We start from the raw sequence: 24,583 nt of genomic DNA, 5'->3' as shown, positions 1-24,583 counted from the left end.
GGGTCTTTTGTGGTCCCATATAAATTTTAGTATTATTTGTTCTAGTTCTGTGAAAAATGCTATTGGTATTTTGATAGGGATTGCATTGAATCTCTAGATTGGTTTGGATAGTGTGGACATTTCAAATTCTTCCAATCCATGAGCACAGTGTATATTTCCATTTATTTGTGTCATCTTCAATTTCTTTCATCAGAATTTTATAATTTTCAGAGTACAGAACTTTCATTTCCTTGGTTAAGTTTATTCTTAGGTAGTTTATTATTTTTTCATACAATTGTAAATGGAATTATTTTCTTAATTTCTCTTTCTGCTACTTCATTATTAGCTTATAGAAATGCTACTGATTTCTGGGTATTAATTTTGTATCCTGTAACTTTATGGAATTCATTTGTTACTTGTGGTTTTTTGGTGGGGTCTTTAGGATTTTCTATGTATAGTTTCTTTTTTAAATATAAAATTTATTGTCAGACTGGTTTCCATACAACACCCAGTGCTCATCCCAACAGGTGCCCTCCTCAATACCCATCACCCACCCTCCCTTCCCTCCCAGCCCCCATCAACCCTCAGTTTTTAAGAGTCTCTTATGGTTTGTCTCCCTCCCTCTCTAACTTTTTTGTTTCCTTCCCCTCCCCCATGGTCTCCTGTTAAGTTTCTCAGGTATAGTTTCATGTCATCTGCAAATAGTGACAGTTTAACTTCTTTGCCAATATGAATGCCTCTTATTTCTTTTCCTTGTTTGATTGCTATGGCTAGAACTTCCAGTACCATGTAAAATAAAAGTGGCAAAAGTAAATATCCTGGTCTTGTTCCTGATTTTAGAGCAAAAGCTCTCAGTTTTTCACCATTGAGTATGATATTTGGTGTGTGACTTTTTCATATATGGCCTTTATTATGTTGATATATATTTCCTCTAAACCCACTTTTTTTGGGAGTTTTTATCTGAAGGATGCTGGATTTTGTCAAATGCTTTTTCTGCATCTATTGAGACGATCATATGATTTTCAGCCTTCATTTTGTTGAGGTGGTGTATTATGTTTATTGATTTGCAAATAATGAACCATTCTTTTGTCCCCAGAATAAAACCCACTTGATTGTGGTGAATGATCGTTTTAATGTATTGTTAAATGGGGTTTGCTAATATTTTGAGGATTTTTGCATCTATGTTCATCAGGGATATTGGCCTTTCTTCTTTCTTTCTTTCTTTCTTTCTTTCTTTCTTTCTTTCTTTCTCCTTCCTTCCTTCCTTCCTTCCTTCCTTCCTTCCCCCGTCTCTCCCCCTCCATACCTCCCTCCTTCCTTCCCTCCCTCTCTTTTTTGTGTTCTTTGTATGGTCTTGGTATCAGGGTAATGCTAGCTTCATAGAATGTATTTGGAAGCTTTCCTTCATCTTCTATTTTTTGGAATAATTTGAGGAGAATAGGTATCAACTCTTCTTTAAATATTTGGTAGAATTCACCTGTGAATCCATGTGGCCCTGGACTTTAAGTTTTGGTAGTTTTTAAAAAATATATTATTACTGATTTAATTTTATTACTAGTAATTGGTCTGTCAAAAATTTCTATTTCTCCCTGATTCAGGTTTGGAAGATTGTGTAATTAATTCTAGGAATTTATCCATTTCTTCTAGGTTGCCCAATTTGTTGTCATATAATTTTTTATAGTATTCTCTTAGAATCTTTTGTATTTCTGTGGTGTCCATTTTTACTTCTCGTCTTTCATTTCTGATTTTAATTATTTGGGTCATTTCTATTTCTTGATGAGTGTTTATTAATTATGTTTATCTCTTCAAAGAATCAGCTTTTGGTTTAATTGATATTTTTTCCTGGTTTGTTTTAGTCTTTACATCATTTATTTCTCCTCTGAGCTTTATTATTTTCTTCCTTCTACTCATCTTGGGCTTTGTTCTTCTTTTTCTAATTCCTTTAAGTATAAGTTTAGATCATTTGAGTTTTTTATTGCTTTTTAGGAAGGCCTGTATCACTATATACTTCTCTGTTAGAACTACTTTTGCTGTGTCCCAAGGATTTTGAACCATTGTGTTTTCATTTTCATTCGTCTCCATGGCTTTTTTTATTTCTTCTTTGATTGCTTCATTGACCCATTGATTGTTAAGTATCATGTTGTTTAGACTCCACGGATTTGTGTTTTTCCAGAATTTTTTCTTGTGATTGGTAGTTTTATACCTGCTGTAATTAGAAAAGATGTGTGCTATGATTTCAGTCTTCTAAAATTTATTGAGGCTTGTTTTGTGGCCTAATATGTGATCTATTCTGGAGAATGTTTCATGTGCACTCAAAAAGAATGTATATTCTGTTGTTTTTGGATAGAATGTTCTTTATATATCTCTGAGGGTCATCTGGTTTAATGTGTCATTCAAAGACACTGTTTTCTTACTCATTTTCAGCCTGAATGGTCTATCCACTGATGTACATGGGATGTTAAAGTCTTCTACTATTATTGTATTACCATCAATTTGTCTCTTTATATTCATTAATATTTGCTTTATGTATTTAGGTGCTCCAATGTTGGATACATAGATATTTACAATTGTTATATCCTCTAGTTAGATTGATCCCTTTATCATTATGTAATATTTTGCCATTATAATTCTGACATAATTTATCATTATGTAATACTTTGTCTCTTACTACAGTATTTGCTTTAAAGTCTATTTTGTCTAATGTAAATATTACTACCTTGCCAAAGCCCCTGATATTAACCACCATGTATACCACTCCTAAAGGTGGCATGTGGGCATGATGCTCAGGGCTATGCCCAGCTTCTGCTCCAGGGTATTGAGTGCTGCCAGGGGCCAGTGTGCCAGCTGAAGGGTAACTACTCATGATCTGCCTGCTCACTCTCTTGCTGGTAACCTTTATTGGGAAGGTGTGTCTTGCAAAGTCTGAGTTGTGAGACTTTCCCATTGTCATGCATTGAGAAAGAGGATCCCAATGATGGTGATGATGGTAATGATATCAATTAACCAATAAATCAATTAGTCAACTAATTAACCTTTGTGGAGGCAGGAGGCCTTTCAAGTGGTACAGAAACCTAGGGTCCAGTGGCTGGAACTGGCTGCTCCTTGGATAGGGCATGAGCTTGAACTCCAGGGAATTCAGAGCAGGAACCAGTTCCTGAAGAAGCTATGTGGTGTACTCTGGTTCCCTGGGAGAGATTCTATCTAGAGTGGGGGCAGTCTGAGTGGGAATGAGGTACAGAGAAAACCCAGGGAGGAGGGTGTGAAATTTTCTCATAGCTTGGGATCTGGACATCTCTGAGTTCCTGCCTACTAACTTATTGACTTTCCTGGATCCCTTGCTCTCAGTCCCCCAAGGAGAGGGACTGGGGTCATGCCCAGTAGGTCATGGGATCCCCAGCATGATGGGGGATCCTGTCCTTTGCAGGATGAGTGGCTGATCTGAGCATCATGGCTACTGAGAGTTGGTTAGGGTCTTGCCCATTAGAGTCCCTACAGGCTGGACCAGGGCTAGAAAGTGCACAATGCTGAAGGATATTCCAAAGGGCTGGGAGGTCTAAGGAACTGAGATCTTATTCCTGCTTGGCCTCTCTGCTTCTCAAGCAGCATTCTCTGTGCCCAGTGTCCAAAAGTGTCTCAGGTGGAGAAAGGTTGCTTTCTCCAACCTTGTAGGAGTTACTGGTGGATAGAGGACCATCTTGGCGCAGATGTCAGAATCATCATTAGTAATCACCCCAACATCCTGCTATTATACCCTCCACCAACACACATCTCTTCCATTCACGGTCTTGTATCCTTTGGGAAGCCTCCCACAGTGACCTTCGCCCACACTTGTCACTCCCTTCTCTGACTCCCAAGAGCAGTGCTAGCAGTTGGTGCCCCCAGTTTTGTTTTTCAGAGGTTCCATGTGCATTGATGTCATCTTCCCCTCAAGGCAGGAAGCCTGTGAGGGGAAGGGCCATCCCTGACTCAACTCCACATAAGGAGTGTGGGGATGCCTATGAGTCAAGGGGAAACTGTCCTTGGGACATCAAAGATGAAGCAACTGGCCACCTCCCTGCCTTACCCCATTGACACCAGCAATGCCTTTCCAGGCAACCCAGGGAAGAAATTGTGTCTTTTGTTATCACACTGAAATTTCTGTCCACAGGTATCAGCACACGGTTCGTGTCTGTGCCCTCCAGAAGGACCTGAGCAACCTTCCTTATGGAGACCTGACTGAGGTGAGCAGAGCTGGGAGCTCAGCTCCACTGCAGTGGCATGGCAGCACGGCTGCCCAGGTGGAAAGGGGGAGGCTGACAGGCCCCAGTTCCATCCACATTTAGATGCCCTGGAGGACAGAAAGGTCCCAAGAAATGTGGGACCAGCCAGGTTCTACCATCCTGAATTCTCCATCTTGTTTTATTCTTGGGGGATTATTACAATGGATGTGGTACCAACTCCACCTGTATTGGGTTCAGCATTGTAACTCCTGGGGCCATTCCCAGTCTGCCTATTATCTTAGAAAATGTTTCTGTTGGAAGCTGCTTCCTTATCTCATGGGCTGGCTCTGTCCTCTAAAGACAGAGGTCCAGGGGTGCTGCATTGTGGCTGGAGTCTCAAGGGCCCCTTCTTGCCTCATTTTCTCTGCCCTCCAAACATTACTCCCAGCTGCTTGTCCCAAGAGCTGCCTGGGTCCTTGGTGGAGTCTGCCAACTCAGGTGACTTGGGTGGGGAGAAGTCACTGTGCCATCTTCCTGTCTCCCGATCCCAGTGTGTCCTCTGCTTAGTCTCCACACTTTGCCAACCCCCTAAAGGATACCAGAGAGCTAAAGCATCTTGAAGAAAGACCAGTTTGGAACACATTGCCTTTCTCTGCTGGTGCCCTTAATGTGCCTGTGTCAAGGAAATGGTCACCACAGCCATCCTGGCCTGGCATTCAGGACCTCTCTTGCTGCAGTCCTGGCCCACCTTCCCAGGGTTTGCTTCTACTCATCCCTACCTGCCCACCTAAGTGTGCACTTGCCTTCCAGCTTTCAGACCTCTGTTTTTGCTATTGTTACCACCCTTTGAGTTCTAACCCCAAATCCACCCCCTGGAGGGGGAGACTTCCCTTTCTTGAATCTTGTGGACTGATGTAATTTGCCCCAGAATACTTGGCTTATGCTTCTCAGTTGGCATTTGTTAAATCCTGCTTTGCACCATTATTATGTGTGTAACTGACCAGGCCTCCACTTTCTGCTAATATGTGAGCTCACAGTAGATGGGAGACTTTTTTGGTCCAGCTTCATATGTCTTTCCCCAGTGCTCAACCCAATGCCTGGCTGAATATAATGGGGGTTCACTTTGGGGTCAGTTGGACAGAATAACCTATAGTAGGCTATCTACCTTTTCATCTCTTCTACAAATACTCAATGAGTGCCTGCTCTGGGTCAGGTGTGGTGCCAGGCCTTACAGATATAGTGATGAACAAGGTAGACATGCCTTCTGCCTTCGTAGAGCTTAGAAATCCTAGTGGGGGTTGGGAGTTGATCCACAAGCAAGCAAATAGAGACCCCCCTTGTCCATCTGCTCCCAACCTCTTCTCCCTCCTGTTCACCTGTCCACTCTTCCAGATCTTTCTGCTCAACAGTTCCCTTTGGTGTTAGTGGTCAAGACATAGCCCCTCCCTATGGTATATGCACCGGAATGGGGCTGTTGTAAGCTAGGTCCCCCCCACTCAACATTGGAATGAGTTTTTCCCCTAGTTGCCACCGTCCACCAGGCTTTCTGCAGAAGCAAATATTCTACTTCCCAAGGCATATGATGCAGTCCAGGGTCCTTATAAGGGGTGGATGAGCTGGGACATAGTAATGATCAGAAGAGTCTTGCGAAGCTTCAAGAAGTTCTTGCTCCCTGAGGACTGCAGGGTGGGGTTGGAGCCTAGAGATGGGCAGTAGTATTGCTCCTGTCTACAGATTGGGGAGCGGGGCCTCAACCTCTCTGGGGGACAGAGGCAGAGGATCAGTCTGGCCCGTGCTGTCTACTCGAACCATGAAATCTACTTGCTGGATGACCCCCTGTCAGCAGTGGATGCCCACGTGGGGAAGTATGTCTTTGAGGAGTGCATCAAGAAGACGCTCAGCGGGAAGACCATCGTTCTGGTGACCCACCAGCTGCAGGTGACTGGGACTGGCAGGATCCATGAGGCCATAGGATGGGTGTGGCACCTAATGCTCACAGAGTCTTCTCTTCTACCTAAACCTGCCTCTCCCATCCGAGGTTGTCTTCACCTGGACAGGGTCAGGGAGGGAGCAAGGTGTGTAGGTTACATTCATGATTCTCCCAAGCCATCCCATCTTTCATATAGCCCTGCCTGATCCTCTCTGTGCATGGCTCCTATTGGTCCTAACTTTGGATTCAGTGGGGCTGAGACCTTTCTTTACTAGAAGGTAGATTCTCCAGGAGCAGTGGACCCCTATATATGGGGTGGACATAGGGCACCTCTTCCAGCTCTGGACTACTGATGGTAGGGAGATGGAAAGCCAGGTGGAAACAATTCAGACTCACCCTTCCTCCAGCAAGGGCTGGGTGGGCCAGAGGCCAGGAGGTCCTGGGAGTCGGATAGGGGGCCCAGATGTCCCTGGTATCACTAACCAGGGGGAAAGGCTGGAGACCAGGACTTTCGGGCTAAGGCAAGACTCTTCTCCTTGCTCAGAGCCACTCTCTCAGGCTTAGGAACATGAATCTTGCTGAGGGGTTACTGAGCTTGCCTTGAATGGCTTGGCAGGTTGGGGAAAGTTCTCACAATGTCAACTTCATCGAGGGTTATGAATGTCTTGATGAATCAAAGGAATCCAAAACTCCCCTCCACTCTGAGACAAACCAGATTTCCCCCTGACTCTTCTTCTCCACAGTGAGCCCCTAGAGGTGTGTGGTATGCTCGTGTATATCTGTGTGTATATACATGTGTACATCTCCTGCTGGAGGAGAGATCCCACAGGAGTGACCTACATTGAGAGGACTGTTGGAGCAGAAATCCTGTTCTTTCCTCTCCTACCACCTATGGGGAAAATGTTCAACAGGGGCCTGGTCTGGGGGTAAGAAGCAGACCTCATGGCCTTTGCATGGGTAAGTCAACCTAGGGAAGGGGGAGGCAAATGAGGTTTCCATGGCTACAGGATGTTCTGGCCAAATTTTCTAAGATCTTCTATCAGTGTCTAGAAGGGCCAGCTTGAGAAGAGGGAAATTTTTTAAAGACCTAGGAAAACTGTTTCTTCCCATTGCTGTAGCTCTGCTTCCAGCCTCTTTGCTGAGGATTGGAGTTCTCAGAATAAACTCCAAGCATCTGAATTTTGGGTTCCCTCTGAGTGGGCTCGATCACCTCTGGGAAGCATCCAGTGGAGCTGGTACAGACAAGTTCCTCAGCTGGCCAGTCATCAGAGTGGAGGAGAAGGTTGGATTTCTTCTGGACCCCCATGAGGCCAGTGGAAATGGGGTCTCACCCAGCCAGGGCACTAAATGTTGTAACCACAGCTCTGCACTGTGAAGGTCCAATTCTTGGAGACCACCTGTAGTGGGGAGGGCTGTCTTCCTGAGGGGTTCTGGGTATCTGGAGGGGGACTTGTGGCCCCTGACAAATGTGGGCCATGGCTGTCCTTGTAGGAGTTCTGACTGGGGAGTCATCACATCAGACTGTTGGAGTCTTTGAACCTTGATGACTAATAGCATGACCCCAGGCAAGAAATATCTTTTCCCCAGGCCTTAGTCTCCTCAAAGAGTCTACCTTTCTCCAAGGTCATTGTCCCTCACTTTTTGAGTGTTGAAAAATGCAAGCATCCACAAGATGGCACTGGAGTCTCAGTCCAGCTGTCCATTGTTAGGGAAGAGGGGGCTCAGAGCCCCTGAACCAGAGCCCCTGGGTTTTCTAGAACATTTCTCTGCTGCTTTTACTTTTGGGCCCATAGCCAATCTGGACGCTTCCCAGGGCTTGGGCTGGACAATTGTTCTTCTACTTGAGGAAACAAATGAAATAAGAGCTGCGGTTGCCACTGAAATCTAACCCAGGGTCAGATTTTGTGAGTTTGCAGAACAAAGCTGCTCAAATCATGCAGGATCTCACTGGTGTGAACTGGGGAGGGAGGGTGCTCACTAGCCAGAGGACCTTCACCAGGAGCTCCCTTGGCTGCAATGTGGGCCCTCACAGGTAGAAAAGGCTTTGGGGCTGTTGCAGGCCCCATACCAATGTCTCAATTTCCATATCTGGAGAATGGACTGGTAACAAAGCTGCCACTTCCTTACTGGCTTGTGGGAGATTGAGAGATAAGAGACAAAACAAGATCAGGCTTTGAAAGGTAAGAAGATGCTGTATAAAGGCTAGATGTTATTTTCAGGAAAAAGAACCTCTCAGAGAGAGTCTCAACTGGACATTAAAAGCCAGTCTGTTCCTGCTTTGGCTGTCTGGGAAAGTGGACAAGAAGCTGAGTCATTAGTCCAAGGGAGGCAGAAAGGCTGGAGCTGTGCAAGCTGTCAGAATGGCTGTCATTTGGCCTTTTGAGCACCTTCCCCATTTCCCCAACACCCAATGGGGAGAGCAATGACCAAATGTAGCCACTTCTCTCAAGCTTCTAATCAAGTACATGAAAAGCTGATTTGACCATGGGTAGACCCTGGGTACAGGGAAAGACTTCTGGCCTGTATTGCAAAGGCTTCTTTGGGCAAAACTGTCTTAAATCTCATAGCATCTTGCCCCTGTATGAGGGACTTTCTGATCTTAGATGGGTTGACCTGACCCTCACTCCAAATGGGAGGAAACCCCTTTTAGCAGAACTCTTTGATTTCAAGAGTGATATGCAAATGAAGGGAACTCAAACCAGGAAAATAGAAGTGCTTTGGGCAAAAAATGTGGGATGCCATATTAAATGTATTTATATTTTTATTGTACAGATAAATCTGGTGTAAATTCCTGAGGCCAGGGGGTATGGCTTGGTGGCCGGGAACTGCTCCATGTTCTGCTTCTTGTGGGCTAGATGAGGATGATGAGGTGGGCTTGTAACTTTATAGCAGCAGAGTAAGGCTGTTGCTGGGGTCACATTTCCCCTTTCCACCAAACTTCGTCTTGCAGTAACTTGTCAATTTTATATTCCAAATTCCCCTGCTCCCGATCTGATTTCTTAGCAAGGCAGCTCATTTAGGGAACAGTAGGAAAGGAAGAGTCAATGTGCATCATAGTGACAACCAGAGGCTCCCTTTGTACTTGTGACACCAGTGTTCACTAGATCAGTGCTTCTCAACTGGGGGTCATTTTGCCATTTAGAGGGCATTTGTCAATATCTGGAAACATTTTTGCTTGTCACAACTGGGATGGGGGTGCTATTGGCATCTAGTGGGTTAGAGAGCAGGGAGGCTGCTAAATATCTTACTATGCACAAGACAGCCCCCCCGTTTTGCCCCAACAACAAAGAATCATCTGGCTCTCAGTGCCAATAGTGCCAAGGTTGATAACCTCTGCACTAGAGGAACTTGGAACACCACTGGATGGGAGTTTGGCACCACACTCTTCTCTTACCAGGCAGAAGTTCACTATAGGTCACTTTAATATCTCTGCAGTTCTTGGAGTCTTGTGATGAAGTCATTTTGTTAGAAGATGGAGAGATTTGTGAAAAGGGAACCCACAAGGAGTTAATGGAGGAGAGAGGGTGCTATGCAAAGCTGATTCACAACCTCCGAGGGTTGCAATTCAAGGTAACTCTTTGTACTGGGGTGCAAGAGATGGGGTCCCTCCTTTGCAGTCTCCAGCCTGGGAGAAGTCCTGTCATTTAGCTTTCAGAAGGTATGTCATTTTGTCTCCAGGATCCTGAGCACATTTACAATACAGCCATGGTGGAAGCCCTTAAGGAGAGCCCCACTGAGAGAGATGGAGATGCTGGTACAATCTGAGTTCGAAACGCTCTTCTCTTATTGCCCGTGGCTCATGAGCAGACACAGATCTCTCTTTATTTCTCACCCTAGTTTTGGATCCAGGAGATGGGAAAGATGAAGAAAAAGAACCTGAAACGGACTCAGAATTTGTAGACATAAAAGGTATTTGCTATTCGTTCCCTCAGTTACATAGTCGTAAATATTGGGTGAGCATCCACCATTCTTGATAGAGAAATGTGGGCACAGTGTATGTCCTTTTGGGCAGCTAGGATTATACAGTTTACCATCATGTGAGCCTAGGGGTTCAACTGCCTGAGTCCAAACTCTGACTCAACCAATTACTAGTTTTATGAGTTTGTGCAAGACACTTGGCCACTCTGAACCTTAGTTTCTTAATCCATAGAATGGGAAAATAATACTACCAACTCCTGGTTCTTACAAAGATTACATGAGAAACTGCAGATAAAATGATTAGCCCAGTGCCTGACATACAGTAACCCTCAAGAGTAGTTATTACTGTTATTAGTTAGAAAGGTCAAAGCACAGCACATAGATTGATTAAAGGCAAAACACACATAGGAGCTGTTTCACACTCTTTATGGGAAGCGTTGAGAAAGGATTTTGCAGCCGTGAAAAGATTAGGACTAAGTATTCTTCTCTGTGCTGGGCACCATGTTAGTCTGTGTGGACAAAAATATGCCCCTTGTCTCAAGACCTTATGGTCTGGTGGGGGTCACAGGAAAGGGGATAATCAGAGGAACTGGACTCAGGGTAATGGGGATTTGGGGTGGACATAACAAGTCAGGGAGGGCCTTACAGAGGGGAAAACCTGGGGACTGGTCCCCAGAGTTTTCCGGGGTCACTGTCATAAGAAGGTGGGGGCTGGGGGGATTTGGAGTTGAGGGCAGGATGGAATTCTGGGAAGGAAGAGAGGAGAGATGTGGGAGATAAGCATGGTGAGGGTATCGTCAGGCTGCCTCTTCTCATCCCCACCCTGCATCCATTCAACACTTGTTGAGCATCTACCGGGTGCGCTGCCCAGGGCTGGGCACCAAGCAGACAGGGGTCTAGATCCACCACTTCTTTCCTCAAAGTGCCCATAATGAGGTGGCTTTCCAAGTTAGAGCTCTGTTCCTCAATAATGTGTAGCTGGAAAAAAACCCCTCAGTGTATTTAATCAAGTTTAAGATACCATCCATTTTAAGATCACCATCATTTTATGTACCACTTAGAAAGAAAAATCTTTGCCAATTAGACGATATGGCATACTACAGAATGGAAGGCACATCCTGATTTCAGAGATGTTAAAATGTGAAAAAAAATGTGAGTCTTTGAATTGAAATTTGGCACCATTAATGGTGCTTGTGACAAATGCATGCATGTTTGGAAAGACAGCATATTTTTATCGCTCTGGAGGCTGCCAAGGCTGAAGTGAGGTACTTGCCATCTCTTTCGTGCCTTCTCAGGAAAGCTCCAGGCTGCCCAGGATGTGAGCTCCTGTGACCAGAGTAAATCCTGTTCCTCTTTTCTTTCTCATCCCCCTTCTCTGGAGGGGAAATCGAACATGTGAAATGCTCTGAAAGTTATAGGAAAGGAGCCAGTTAAAGGTGGCAGTGCCCAGCATGCCTGGCATCAGGGCATTTTTTAAAGCACAGCAAGGTGAACAGAGAATCAGCAACATTCCAGGCTGGGCTGGCAGGCTGCAAGGGGATTTGACCAGTTCCTTTTGTGCTCCAGGATGCTGTTCGTTATGCTCTGCCAACCCACCTGGGCATCTCATTTTACAGGCCCGGGGAGAAACACAACGAAAGTCAGGCTGAACATTTCAAAGAAGCACAAAGGTTCCCAGGCAGAGGGTACAATAGTAGCTTTATTCATGGAGGCACATTTGAGGTGTGACAGCTATCCCTCTCAGAACAAGATGCAGTGGGTCTGTGTGCAGGGGCAGCCTCGGGTCTAGCTCTATTTATCTCTGTTTATAAAGGCTACGTATGGTGTAGGATTCTGCTTTGGAGCTGGCATTTTCATGCTTCTCTATGAAGAAGAAGAATGGGATGAGTACTCGGTTCTGACTGCTGGATGTTTAGCCAAACATCCCTATACCTCTGGATGTGGTTTCCATGAGAATTTGATGGTCATTTTCCTTTCCCTTTGGAAAGCGGAGAGGACTTGGGGCAGCCACATGGATGGAATCAGGAGCCCATGCAGTGGCTGACCAAGGAGATGCCCTGGGTTTCTTCTTTGAGGCGTGAGCTTTGAGAAGACAAGAGCCACCTGGTTCCTGGTCACCCTGCAGTAACTGCTGTGGGTGCCTTTAGCACTTCAGCGCATGTAGCCTGACTCCCAGCTGTATTCCTTTGCCCAGGGGCTCTCTCTGGAAACTGCCAGCCTCAGGTCAAGCTAGAAGTGCTGGCAAATTAACCCCCCTGCAGGGAGGAGCCCTCATCCAGTGGCCAATGGGAGTGTAGAAATATCCCAGATCCCTCTGGTCAGGTGAAAAGCCTGCTCCACACTGGCTCTGACATTTCTCTACATGAGATTAAGCTCCAGTTGTCCACAGGGATCTCTGGCTTGGTGATCCCTTGGTGAGATGCCTTTTTGTTGCTGCCTTTCCTTCCCTTTCCTACTCCCTCAAGCTCCTGAATAAGCTGCATGCACTCATACCCTCTTCTTAGAAACAGCTTCTGGAGAACTAGACCACAGCAATCCATATCCCAAGGCTGAGCACATAGTAGGTGCTTAATAAACATTTCTTGAAAGATTGAAAGCCACTTGTCTTACAGGGCTGTGATGAGAAAATAACACGAGAAAAAGTGTGTTGGGAATTTCAAAGCATAGGATAAATGGAAGGAGGGGGTGGAACTGCCGCCCCTTCTGATGGTGGTGTGGGGTATGCAGGAGAGGTGTGCCTGCTCCTCTGGGCTCCTGCCCTACCAGCAGATGACACAGGACTTGTGTCTGTCTCTGTAGTTCCTCTGCACCAGCTCGTCCAGACTGAATCCCCTCAGGAAGGAACCGTGACCTGGAAAACGTATCACACGTACATTAAGGCTTCTGGAGGTTTGATATAAAACAACGGGTTTCTTGATTTAATTTGCATTAAAAAAATCCGTCCTCAAACTGTTGGGTTCACATTTTATAATTTCCTTGACAATTACTCCTTTTATGCTGGACCCATTTGTCAATGCTTTTATTCCCCACTTCCCCCCATCTCCTCCTCCCCGGGCCTAAAAATCTGAAGTCTGATAATACAGCCTTTTAAATGGAATCACCCTTTATCTCCATTAAAGCTGCCAGATGCTATTTATTGAAACTGAATGAACAGCAGCATGAACCAGCCATGGTTCTTCCGCACCTCGCTGCCTCATGACTGAGTACAGCAGCCATCCGCTCATAGCCTGCCTTCGGTGAAAGATTCCCATCTCAGTGTGCAAATACCTTAAACTTTTATTTCTTGTCTCTCCCCAGCAAGACGGTTTTTTTATTTGTTTGTTTGTTTGAAGAATATCAAGTTGCTTCTATTAAGGTGCATTTGGTGGTTTTTGTCAATATATTGGCAATTTGGACCCATTTTCCAACCAGGTAGAACACATGTCCCCATTGGGGTTCAGGGTCTCAACACCCAGACTTGTGGTAGTAGCCTGGAAGGTGGTTCCCAGGGGCGGGGACCCTGTTCCTGCAGGCTTTGAATTTCCCATCAGGGTTGGACCCACAGCAGACTCCTCCTCTGTAACTCTCTGGACCTCTCCCCTCCTCTTGTAGGGTACCTTCTCTCTCTCTTTGTGGTGTCCCTCTTCCTCCTGATGATCGGTAGCTCTGTCTTCAGCAATTGGTGGCTGGGTCTCTGGCTAGACAAGGGCTCACAGGTGAGTTTCCCTTTGGCCTTGGGGAATGTTGAGTCAGTTGATGGATAGTAGGAACACACACAATGAGCCTGCCACTGCCCCTTTCCATGAAGTTGAGATCAGCTGCCTACACAATTCAAGTCCTGAAATCCCCTTTGATTTTTCAAGACAAGCAGGGCATCTGGATTTCTCTGTGCCACCTTCAGATTTTAAAGGATTAGCTAAGAAGATTGTGGTTGTGCCAGGCAAACTCAGCATGTCTGTGGAGTCATGCCTGTGTAGGACAGAGTCAGTCTTGCAGCCTCCACTGTGAGGCACCTCTCAGGAGGCCCTGGAGGGGCCCAGGGAAACCTAACATGGACTTTAACCTTCCTGCCTCTGAACATATACTGGCATCTTATTGTTGACACTGTGGGTGTCTGAGTGTTCCTTCTCTTTCTGCTCTCCAAAGTCCCTCTACAGGAATGGGATATGCAAAAGCCAGATTTAGTCCCTGGTTGTGCTGCAGAAGCACCGTGTATCTTTCTGAGACACTGGGTATCTGCCACCCAAGACTCTTCTCTAGACTGCAGCCCCACCTGGGAAGGACTGATAAGTCTGCTCTTGCTGGAGCTTGCTAAAAACTCTCCTAGCTTTTGGCCGATGGCTTCTAAGCTTTCCTGGAGCCCCTGGGAATGCTGTGGGTGCATCCTCCAAGTTTACATTTTGGTATAGTGCTGTTGCTATGACAACCAAAGTGAGAAGGCTTTGGGGAGACATAGGCAGGGGAGAAGTCACTACAGCTCTCCTGGAGGTTGGCACAGCTTCCTGGGGTCATTCCCAAGGGGAGAAGCCAGTGGGTGCCCTGCACTGTGCAGGAAGAGAGCCATCTCTGGAATATTCCCCCAGATCCTCACTGGCTCATGAAGAGCTCAAGGTTTCTGGTCTGGATGGAACCTCCTCCTAGGTGTGGTGCTTCCTCAGTGAGCCAGCACCATTGGCTAATTGAGCATGCAGCAGTGATGGCAGACCCAGGTGTTTGCCTGGCCCCCCCAGACACTGTGGGCACAACCTGATGCATAGTGAAGACTCCTCAGTTCAAGCTGGGCCTTTCATCAATTAGCTCCCTAGGGATGCTTTTGCTTTTATGGGTGTTCATCCATCAGCTGTCACCTCTGGTTTACATTTCCGCTATTGCTGTAATCAGCAAAATGGCATTTAGAAGAAAGATGCTTGTTTGCTCCCCAAAGACAGTCTTGACTTTCAGCACATGGCTCAGAGAAAAATGGAACTGCCAATTTCTAGGGAGGAAGAGATGGCTTCTCCCCAGAAATGTTAGCAAAAATGTGTGTTCTACGCCCCCCACCCCCAGCAGGATGGAGCTGCATGTGGTCTTCTTGAATTTTCCTAGAGTCCTGTGGTTCACCAGTCTCCCTCCTCCCCACCAGAGACTTCAGGGCAGTGGACCAATGCCTTCCAAGGTGCCCCTTAAGGAAAGGAAAGGGAGGGGGTTGTGGAGCTGGTCCACCCTACAGAGAGACCCCCCACAAATCCCTAAAGGTCTGGTGGCTTCTGCCAGGCAGGTTCCTGATACCCTGTCTTGTATGGGCTGCCTGAGGGCTGTTCAGCTAGCCTCTTGGCATCCAGAGTTCCTGTGCTTCTGTAATCTTCCTGGCCCAATATCACCTCTTGTCTCCTGAGGTGTAGCTAGCTTCTGGGACAGAAACTATCTGTCTGCTGTGCCTGCCTGGTTTGTCTGTTTTGCTTTTCCCACTGACTGTGCTGAGACTTATAAATCAGGTACCCCTTGGGGGCTGACCACCCAACAGGAGGACCCATGCAAAGTTCCGAGGCCCTCAGAGGGAAGTGACCTGATTTCTTAGCAATTATGTACCCCTTTTTAATTTCTTCTCTCTGGAAGGATCCTCTGGGAAATTCCCATTTTCCTGACAGTTTACCAATTCTTGGTGCTTCTTCTGTTTTTCTCCAAAGATGACCTGTGGACCCCAGGGCAACAAGAGTGCATGTGAGATTGGCGCAGTCCTGGCAGACACTGGACAGCATGTGTACCAGTGGGTATACGCAGGGAGTATGGTGTCTGTACTGATGTTTAGTATCATCAAAGGCTTCACCTTCACCAAGACCACACTGATGGCATCCTGCTCATTACACGACCAAGTGTTTGACAAGGTACTGCTCTCAGGGCCTGCAAACGAATCCAGTTTTTCAGTCAATAGCTTTTATTGAGCACCTATGATACATCAGGTACTGAGCTGGGCTCTGGGGACAGACATGATGCTCAAGATGCTTACAGTGATGTCTGGGAAGCTTCCTAATATGTACTATCAATGGTGAAGGCAACTCCAGGGACTGAGGGAATGTGTCATGAGCCCTCAGGCTAAACTAGGGGTGGAGGCAAATGTGGTCAGGAAGGTTTTCCTGAGAGCACTGCATTGGAACAGACATGTACAGGCCAACAGGACATCTCTAGCTCCAAAGACCCCTGAGTACACTGAGGGCCTTAAGAAGTCCTTCTGGCTGCCTTCTCATTCCACTGCAGCAGTAGGCATCAGCCACTATTGCCAGGGCCCTGGACAGAGCCCAGAGGTGTGGCTCATAATTTGAGGGCAGACAGACACAGGGGCACTTGACTTTTTATTGCTCCAGAGCACAAAATCCCACCCTCCTCCAGAGGTACCCCAGGCTGCATCCCAGGCTTGGAGGGAGGCCCAATCTTCAGGGGCTTTCCCTGGGGTTCCACACTGAGGCTGAATCTTTCCCACAATCCCTCTCATTCATGGGGGCCACAAGAATGGGGAGCATCCTCACCTTCCCAGGATGGCCTGGTACACTAGGTTGGGCCCTGGAAAAATGCTCAGGCTGCTCAAAATATCCCAGCCCCAGCAGAGTGGCCAGGCTTTACTAAACTCACACCTCAACGTGGACTCTCTGACTTTATCCACAGATCTTAAAGAGCCCAATGAGCTTCTTTGACACGACTCCCACTGGCAGGCTAATGAACCGTTTTTCCAAGGATATGGATGAGCTGGATGTCAGACTTCCATTTCACGCGGAGAACTTTCTGCAGCAATTTTTTATGGTGCTGTTTATTCTTGTGATATGGGCTGCTGTGTTTCCTGCTGTCCTTTTAGTCCTGGCTGGCCTTGCTGTTGGCTTCTTCATTCTTTTATGGTAGGTCAATGCACTATTTAAAAAGGAGCACATGAAATCTTGACATATTTGGTTAACTCTGCACAATGACTGGGTAGTGTCAGGTGATGCTGAGTCCCTGCTATCTTCTCTGAATGGGGAGGATCATATTGATTTTTAGTGGTGATGAAATGCCAGGTGCTATGCTCAGTGGTCTTGCATACATCTGACATTTTAGTCTCAGAGCAACTCTGAGAGGTGGGCATGAATGGGGAGGTTAAGTCTGTGGTCCTAGGCGAGGAAACTAGTAACCATGCTTGTTGTCTGCTGTTATGCTCTTGACCATGGGGCTCTCTCTGACATCCTGCTGCTGGAGAAGAGAGGTAAGACCAGTCCTTAGTCACTCTGAGCTTTGGGAACTAGCCCCCACCCTAATCACTGATATGGATAGAGGAAGGCCTCAGGCAGCTAGGCACTGGGGAGTCCTACTGAGGCTGTGCCTCATTTCCACTTCCTCACCACGTTGGAGGGAAGCAGGAGGGTGGATTGACCCCAGCCTTCAAGGAACCCAGCTCCTCCCTGTTCCTGGAGAGAGTTGGAGTTCTCAGCAGGCAGTGTGGTGGGTATTGTGTAGGGCCAAAGGCTTGGAAATCAGAGAAATTTGCACCAGAGCCCCAGCCCTCCTGCAAAACTAGCTGGAAGACCCTGGGGAAGCCAGAGAAATACTGCAAGCTTGTGTCTTCATCCCTAAAGGTAACCATTAAAATATACATCTCACCTGTGCCAGGGGAGTCTTGTGAGGATCAAATGAGACTGTAGAGCTATAAGTGGCTTACAAATTAGAAAGGGAATACAGTTGACCCTTGAACAACATGGGTTTGAACCACACAGGTCCACTTATATGTGGATTCTTTATATATATATATATATATATATATATATATATATATATATATATATATACACAGTACCTTATTATAAATGTATTTTCTCTTCCTAATGATTTTTTAAATAACCCTTTCTCTTCTTTATCTTACTTTATAGTAAGAATATAGTATATAATACATATAAAATATGTGTTAATCAACTGTTTATGTTATCAGTAAGGCATCTAGTCAACAGTAGACTATTAGTAGTTAAGTTTTGGGGGAATCAAAATTGTTATAAGCAGATTTTCAATTGCATGGGGTGGGGTGGGGGTTGATGCCCCATCCCTTGCATTGTTCAAGAGTCAACTACACAGTGTTATAGAAATGTTTCCATAAAATTCAGCAATATGTTTATTCCACTCCTAGATGCACAAAGTCTTGGGTTGGATGCTGAGGGTCTTAAAGAGGGTCCCCTAGTTGTAAGGGATTCAGCTCCCAAATCCTAGACCTGCCTCTACCCATAAGCAAGGTTGTTTTCATCCAGGGACACCATGCTCAGAGCTGAGTTTTTAGAAATATCATTTTGGCCAGTGTGGAGGATGGATGGAGCTATGGAAAGATCAGGACAGAGCTATGGGATGAGAGACTCTTGAAATGTAGGGTCTGAATGAGAGTTGAGACAAGTGGCAGCAGTGGGGACAGAAAAGATTTATGAATCATTTCTGAGATGGTCTTTGGGGTTGGGGAATGGGAAATGCCAAGGATGGGTCCAAGATGGGGAGCGATGTGAAGAGCGATGTGAAGGTGATCTGGGAAGGGAGTGATTTGGGTAATCAAGATTGTGGGCTCACTGTTGGATATTTCAAGTTCGTGGGTCAAGTCCATAGATGGTGCCAACAGATAGTGGGAAAGGAGGGTACAGGGGTGCATCGGGGCTGGAGAGGTGGATTCCGCATCCTTGGCTTCTGTGCAGGAGCTGGTGTGACCTTGGGAACTGGAGCCCTGGGCTCTCTCTTTGTTCTCCCACTGTCCCCTTGGTGACTCCAGGAAAGGTCACATGGCCTCACTGTCCAGCCTCAAGGATTTATTGTGGTGACCAAGTAAAATACTTTCTGCAAGTCCTTTGCAAAGATAAAGCATGTCTTGGACACCGCTTCTTAAAATGGACTCCTTGATTTGGCGTTCATTTTTGTAATCCCTGTGTTTGTCTGACCGTTGTTCCTGTCTGTTCTCCTGTTTTATACTGTTGATTTACTTAGCAAAAGGTTTTTCTCTGCTTTGCACCCCTACTTCTTGCTACAAAGATAGGCCAGACCAGGGCTGGCTGTGACTGAATCACCCAAATATTTCCAACTAACTCACTTGAACTCTGAGCTAATGAAGTTTTCTTTCCTCTTCCCTGGGTTTTAGATGAGAGTCTGGAGGGCAGATTAGACTCACTGTCATGGGCCAGCCTGCCAATGTGCATGCCTGTGGGCAGTAGTCTGGAACTCTGCAGGGTCCTGGAGCTTCAACACCCAGGAGAGGATCACCCTGTGGAAGAGTTTGGTTCTAAAGTCAGCTCCTGAGGCTATGATTCAAAATTACCTTTGAAAATGCCTTCAGAAGACCATGCACTGGAGTTGACACACCAGATTTTCCACCAGAATTGGAACAGATCATTTTTTCTTTGGTTGGGTCCCAGAAAGTGGTTGGCTTGTATTAGAAGCTACACTGTATGAAAATTCCTTGTCTTCAAAGACTGGACCCACATCTCCTGCAGCAAGACCATGCTACAAGATGCACTCAAAACTGAGACCATAGCAAGGAATGGCTTACATTTCTGAGGGACATTTTTCTTTTTCTTACTTTTTTTTGTAGTTTCAAGTTTTTATTTAATTTTTTAAGTTTTTATTTCAAGTTTTTATTTAAATTATTTTATGTATTTAGTTAACGTATAGTGTAATATTAGTTTCAGTAGTAGTGAAACTACTATGTAAGTGTGAAATATGTAAGTGATTCATCACTTACATACAATGCCCAGTGCTCATTACAACAAGTGCACTTCTTAGTACCCATCACCCATTTAACCAATCCCCCATCTACCTCCCCTCCGACAACCCTCAGTTTGTTCTCCATAGTTAACAGTCAGCTTTATGGTTTGACTCCTTTTTTTTTACCCCTCTATATTCATCTGCCTTGCTTCCTAAATTCCACATATGAGTGAAATCATATGGTATTTGTCTTTCTCTGACTGACTCATTTTGCTTAGCATTATACTGTCTAGCTCCATCCATGTCATTGCAAATGGCAAAATCTCATTCTTTTTTATGGCTGAGTAATTATCCATTGTATATATATATATATATATATATATATATATATATATATATATATACCACATCTTTATCCATTCATCAGTTGATGGACACTTGAGCTGTTTCCACAGTTTGGCTATTGTAGATAATGCTACTATAAACATTGAGGTGCATATATCCCTTTGATTTAGTATTTTTGTATTCTTTGGGTAAATACCTAGTAGTTCGATTGATGGATCATAGGGTAGTTCTACTTTTAACTTTTTGAGGAACCTCCATACTGTTTTCCAGAGTGGCTGCACCAGTTTGCAGTGTAAGAGGGTTCCCCTTTCTCCGAAACCTTGCCAACATCTGTTTCCTGTGTTGTTAATTTTAGCCATTATGACAGGTGTGAGGTGATATCTCATTGTAGTTTTGATTTGTATTTCCCTGATGATGACTGATGAGCATCTTTTCATGCGTCTGTTGGCCATCTGTATGTCTTTGTGGGGAAAATTTCTATTCATGTCTGAGACACATTTCTGAGACCCCATCTGTCCCTAGGATGGTTTCTCCTAGGGGAGAGTGGCAGGCCAACCCCTTCATCTTAGTTAGATGGCACCGTCTGACTTAAACTTTGTCTTGAGTGCATAGTCGGACCTGCAAGTGCTAAGGGCAAGCCCTCAGAGACCCCACTTTGTAGTCTTCTTGATTTCCCTACAGCATTTTCCATGGAGGAGCCCAGGAGCTCAAGAAGCTGGAGAATATCAGCCGGACTCCCTGGTTCTCCCATATCACTTCATCCATGCAGGGCCTGGGCATCATCCATGCCTATGACAAGAAAGAGGACTGCATTAGCAAGTAAGTACTGCACTGGGCCCCTGCTCCAGGTCTCCCCACTTCACATCTAACCCTGAATGGGAGGTCCTAGGAACAGATGGCCTCTTTGACTCTGAGAAGGGAAGTCTGGGCTGCTGGGGACTCACCATAAGTGAATTGCTGTCAGAATCCAGAAGGAGTACTTTAGGGTACTAAGCCTTTCTTCCTAGTATCTGGGGCCCCAAAAGTGGTGAGTTCATTCAATGACAACCTCAATGTGTGATTTTACATGTTTTACTTTATGCAGTAGAAGTAAAATGTGCACAATTCAGGAAAGTAGGAGAAAGCAGAAAAAAAAAAAAAGAAAAAAGAAAAAAAAATCACTCAAAGGTCCCTAACTACATCCTATTAATATTTTTATATATTTCCTTCCAGTCTTTTTTTTAAATTTCTTAAGTATTTATAATCATGTTCGTTTCATTTTATTTTTAAATAACATTTTAAACATTATATATCTTATAAAATTTTTTTATTTTTATTTTTTTTTCTATTTTTGAGATACAGAGAGAGAGAGACAGAGAGCAGGGGAGAAAGGCAGAAGGAGAGAGAGAGAATCCTAAGCAGACTTCACACTCAGTGTGGAGGCTGACGTGGGGCTTGACTCTGGGATTCCATGACTCTGGGATCATGACCTGAGCTGAAATCAAGAGGTGGACACTCAACCAACTGAGGCATCCAAGCACCCAGTAAAAATAAAATTTAAAGGCCATATTATATTTCACTTAATGGATACACACCTCTTTTCTTCTTTTTAAAGTGTGGGGACTAGATGAGTAAATTTCTCTGGAGTCTTCCAGCTCCAAAGTTCTAAAACACAGTATAAATTGTATCGACCATGTAGGCTCACTGTAGTAGCAAAGACTTCCAAGTTTTAGGGACTTAACACAATACATATTTATTCTTCTTCAAGTCACAATTTAAAGAGCATCCATAGGGTAGGGGAAAGGGATTTTGTTCCACCTAGGGCTTTTCCATCCTGAGGGCTGTGGGGGGGGGGGTCTTCTCTATGATCCTCTGTGTCTAACTGGAGGATAAGGTAGGAGAGGTGGGTGCAGGATCCCATGGGAAATTTTTATGGGTTAATTCCAATGAAGATACTTATCATTTCTGCACATTCATTGACCAGATTTCATTCACACGTACTCACCAAACTGCAAGGAAGGCTGAGAAATGTAGTCCAGTTGTGTCCATGGGAGAGAAAAAAATGGAGTTTGGTGAAGCTATAGCAGTGTATGACACATAGGTGTTCCACTTTGTTTTGTTTTATTTTTTTCCATATTTTTCTGCCTTAAAAACCTAACACAAACTTCAAGTTTGGGTCTAATTCTTTTTCTCTCTCTTTTCCCACACTTTGCCACCCAGGGTCTCAGTGTAAACTTGGCATCTCAACTTGCCTTTAGTTCAATCAGTGGCTGTGCTCTTCCTAGTTTAACCTATGTGTCATCTGTAGAGAGTCCTGCATCACACATTGACACTTCCAGTGTCCTGATCATGAGGAAAGGCTCCTGTCCATAGAATTACTCATCAACTTACTCATGACAAACAAAACAGATACAAGGTTTGTCTTCTTGCAGATTTTTGTCCAAGGTTTCCAAGGGAATCCTACAGGGCAGCTGAGTCCTACATGATTGATGGGGTCCGCTTCTTTTTAATACTTTCTTTCCTGTCATGGACTTTCCAGAGGGCTTGGGCTTCTGACATGTATTGCTTAAAAATTTTTTTTAAAATGTTTTATTTATTTTTGAGAGACAGAGAGACAGGGTACGAGTGGGGGAGGGGCAGAGAGAGAGGGAGACACAGAATCCAAAGCAGGCTCCAGGCTCTGAGCTGTCAGCACAGAGCCCAATGCAGGGCTCAAACCCATGAACTGCGAGATCATGACCTAAGCCAAAGTCGGACGCTTAACCAACTGAGCCACCCAGGCACCCCTGACATGTATTGCTTTTTAAACAAAGCCTTGGGGTCAAATTCCAATTTGATCCCAGCCTTCTGTTTCTTTTGTTCCTGTGCAATCTGACCAACCACACAGATAAGACCTCAGATGACTTCTAAGTCACTTAAACCATCATCTGAATTTGTAAGCTTTATAGCTGTAGGATAGAAACACCATGGTATTTGGAAGAATATTTTAACTAAGCTCTGGGGAAAATAACTTTGAGAGAAACAGAAGGGGGAGGGTGCTACAGGCCCAGCATGGTTGGTCAGAGGTGCTTCTAGACAGAGTCTTTGGAGGATCATTGGAACAGGATGAAGCAGCAATGACCAGAGATGTTCATGACTGTGCCAGTGAGGGGTTTAAACATTGAAACCCCTTTCCCAATAGGTCAAGGGAACCTTCAGTGGCAGTTGAATCTGATATCTCTCATGGTTAGTTGTTAGTTCAGCCCACTCAAAATTTCAGTCTGGGTCAAGTTGACCCTTGAGCCATGCAGGTTTAGTGGCATCAACCCCCCCACACAGTTGAAAATATACATATAAATTTTGACTCCCCTCATACTTAACTACTAATAGCTTACTATACCAATGATATAAACAGTTGGTTAACACATATTTTGTATGTCATATGTATTATATACTATATCTTTACAATAAAGAACACTAGAGAAAGAAAATGTTATTAATAAAATCATAAGGAAGAGAAAATACATTTACAATATTGCATTGTATTTATTGAAAAACATCCATGTGTAAGTAGACCTGTGTAGTTCAAACCCACGTTATTCAAGGGCCAACTGTATTCCCTCCCTACACACCCAGAGGCTTGGAGTAGTAATACTGTGCTGTGTGTATGTGTCAGGTGGAGGGGGAGGGCAGGTGTGCTACTGGGAAGCCTTTGGTCTATTCTTTTAAACATTTTCTCCTTTTTCTCTGAGCCTGGTTCCCTGAGGCTGGTGCAGAGGAATGAAGTGAGGGAGGACACATTATCAGGTTATTCTCTCCTTCCTGATGCTCATTTCTGCCATTCCAGCAAATTGTGCAGATGTGGTGTGGCAAGGTGGAGGCTCCAACAGGACCAAGTCCATGGCAGTTCTGCTAGGCATTGCTCATGGGCAAGATCTGCGTGGGTCTTCCAGAGAGCTCTTCCTGTGAAGCCTTCCACTGCATTCCCCTGATCTGGGGCCTCTCTGCCTCATGCTGATGGATACTGCATTAAGACTACAGCACCGAAAGTCATCTTCTCTCTGTACCCTCAACTCTAGGAACTGCAGGATTGGGCAGGATCTGCCTTCCATGCATCTAGGGAATGAGCAACTCCAGGGGGGTCTTGCCCTCATCCTTAGCGGTGTCATTTCTCCATCCCTCTGCCCAGTGTCCTTTTTCTTTTTGGCTCAGTGGATACACAACAGGGGTTACAAGTTGTCAGTTTTTTTCTTCTGGAGGAGACCCCCAGCAACGGCCTTGAATCTTCTCTCTCTGATTTGATGAGGGGAACCAAGCATCCTTCTTTCCCTTCTCAACCATCACACACACTGATTCTCCCTAAAGGCATCCTCTGCCAAAATCAGCCCTTACCCTTTTATAGATCAAGGGGCTAACTGTCAATTCCACATGGCCTTTAAGGGAGTGGCTGAATCCAAAATAGAAGTCTTTTGAAGGTAGAGTATGAGATACTGAGCACCTTTTTTTCTCAGCTGTGGGTTCTAGTTGTCAGTTCTGGGAAAGAGAGAAAAAGCCCACTCAGCACAATGCTGCTACATAAGATTTCTCAAAAAATGTGCATATCAAAGAT

The 24,583-nt window shown here is 45.2% G+C and overlaps 1 protein-coding gene across 11 annotated transcripts in view; it reads left to right on the top strand.

Annotated features, from left to right (window-relative positions):
- ABCC12 (ATP binding cassette subfamily C member 12) overlaps positions 1–24,583 on the top strand; it is a 95,832-nt gene that overhangs the window by 58,792 nt on the left and 12,457 nt on the right. For 6 of the 11 annotated variants that reach the window (XM_042919784.1, XM_042919787.1, XM_042919781.1 and 3 more), the window contains 11 exons: positions 4,127–4,199; positions 5,913–6,116; positions 9,544–9,678; positions 9,787–9,862; positions 9,946–10,017; positions 12,826–12,915; positions 13,324–13,437; positions 13,618–13,721; positions 15,672–15,869; positions 16,645–16,871; positions 20,698–20,835. In XM_042919784.1, the coding sequence (XP_042775718.1) occupies positions 4,127–4,199; positions 5,913–6,116; positions 9,544–9,678; positions 9,787–9,862; positions 9,946–10,017; positions 12,826–12,915; positions 13,324–13,437; positions 13,618–13,721; positions 15,672–15,869; positions 16,645–16,871; positions 20,698–20,835 (1,431 nt within the window). The remainder of the gene's footprint in view (positions 1–4,126; positions 4,200–5,912; positions 6,117–9,543; positions 9,679–9,786; positions 9,863–9,945; positions 10,018–12,825; positions 12,916–13,323; positions 13,438–13,617; positions 13,722–15,671; positions 15,870–16,644; positions 16,872–20,697; positions 20,836–24,583) is intronic. The other 5 variants (XM_042919788.1, XM_042919785.1, XM_042919782.1 and 2 more) reach the window with 3 other exon arrangements.

The sequence above is a fragment of the Panthera leo genome, chromosome E2 (assembly GCF_018350215.1).
Source record: "Panthera leo isolate Ple1 chromosome E2, P.leo_Ple1_pat1.1, whole genome shotgun sequence".
Classification (NCBI taxonomy): domain Eukaryota; kingdom Metazoa; phylum Chordata; class Mammalia; order Carnivora; family Felidae; genus Panthera; species Panthera leo.
This window is presented reverse-complemented; position numbering and strand designations above follow the sequence as displayed.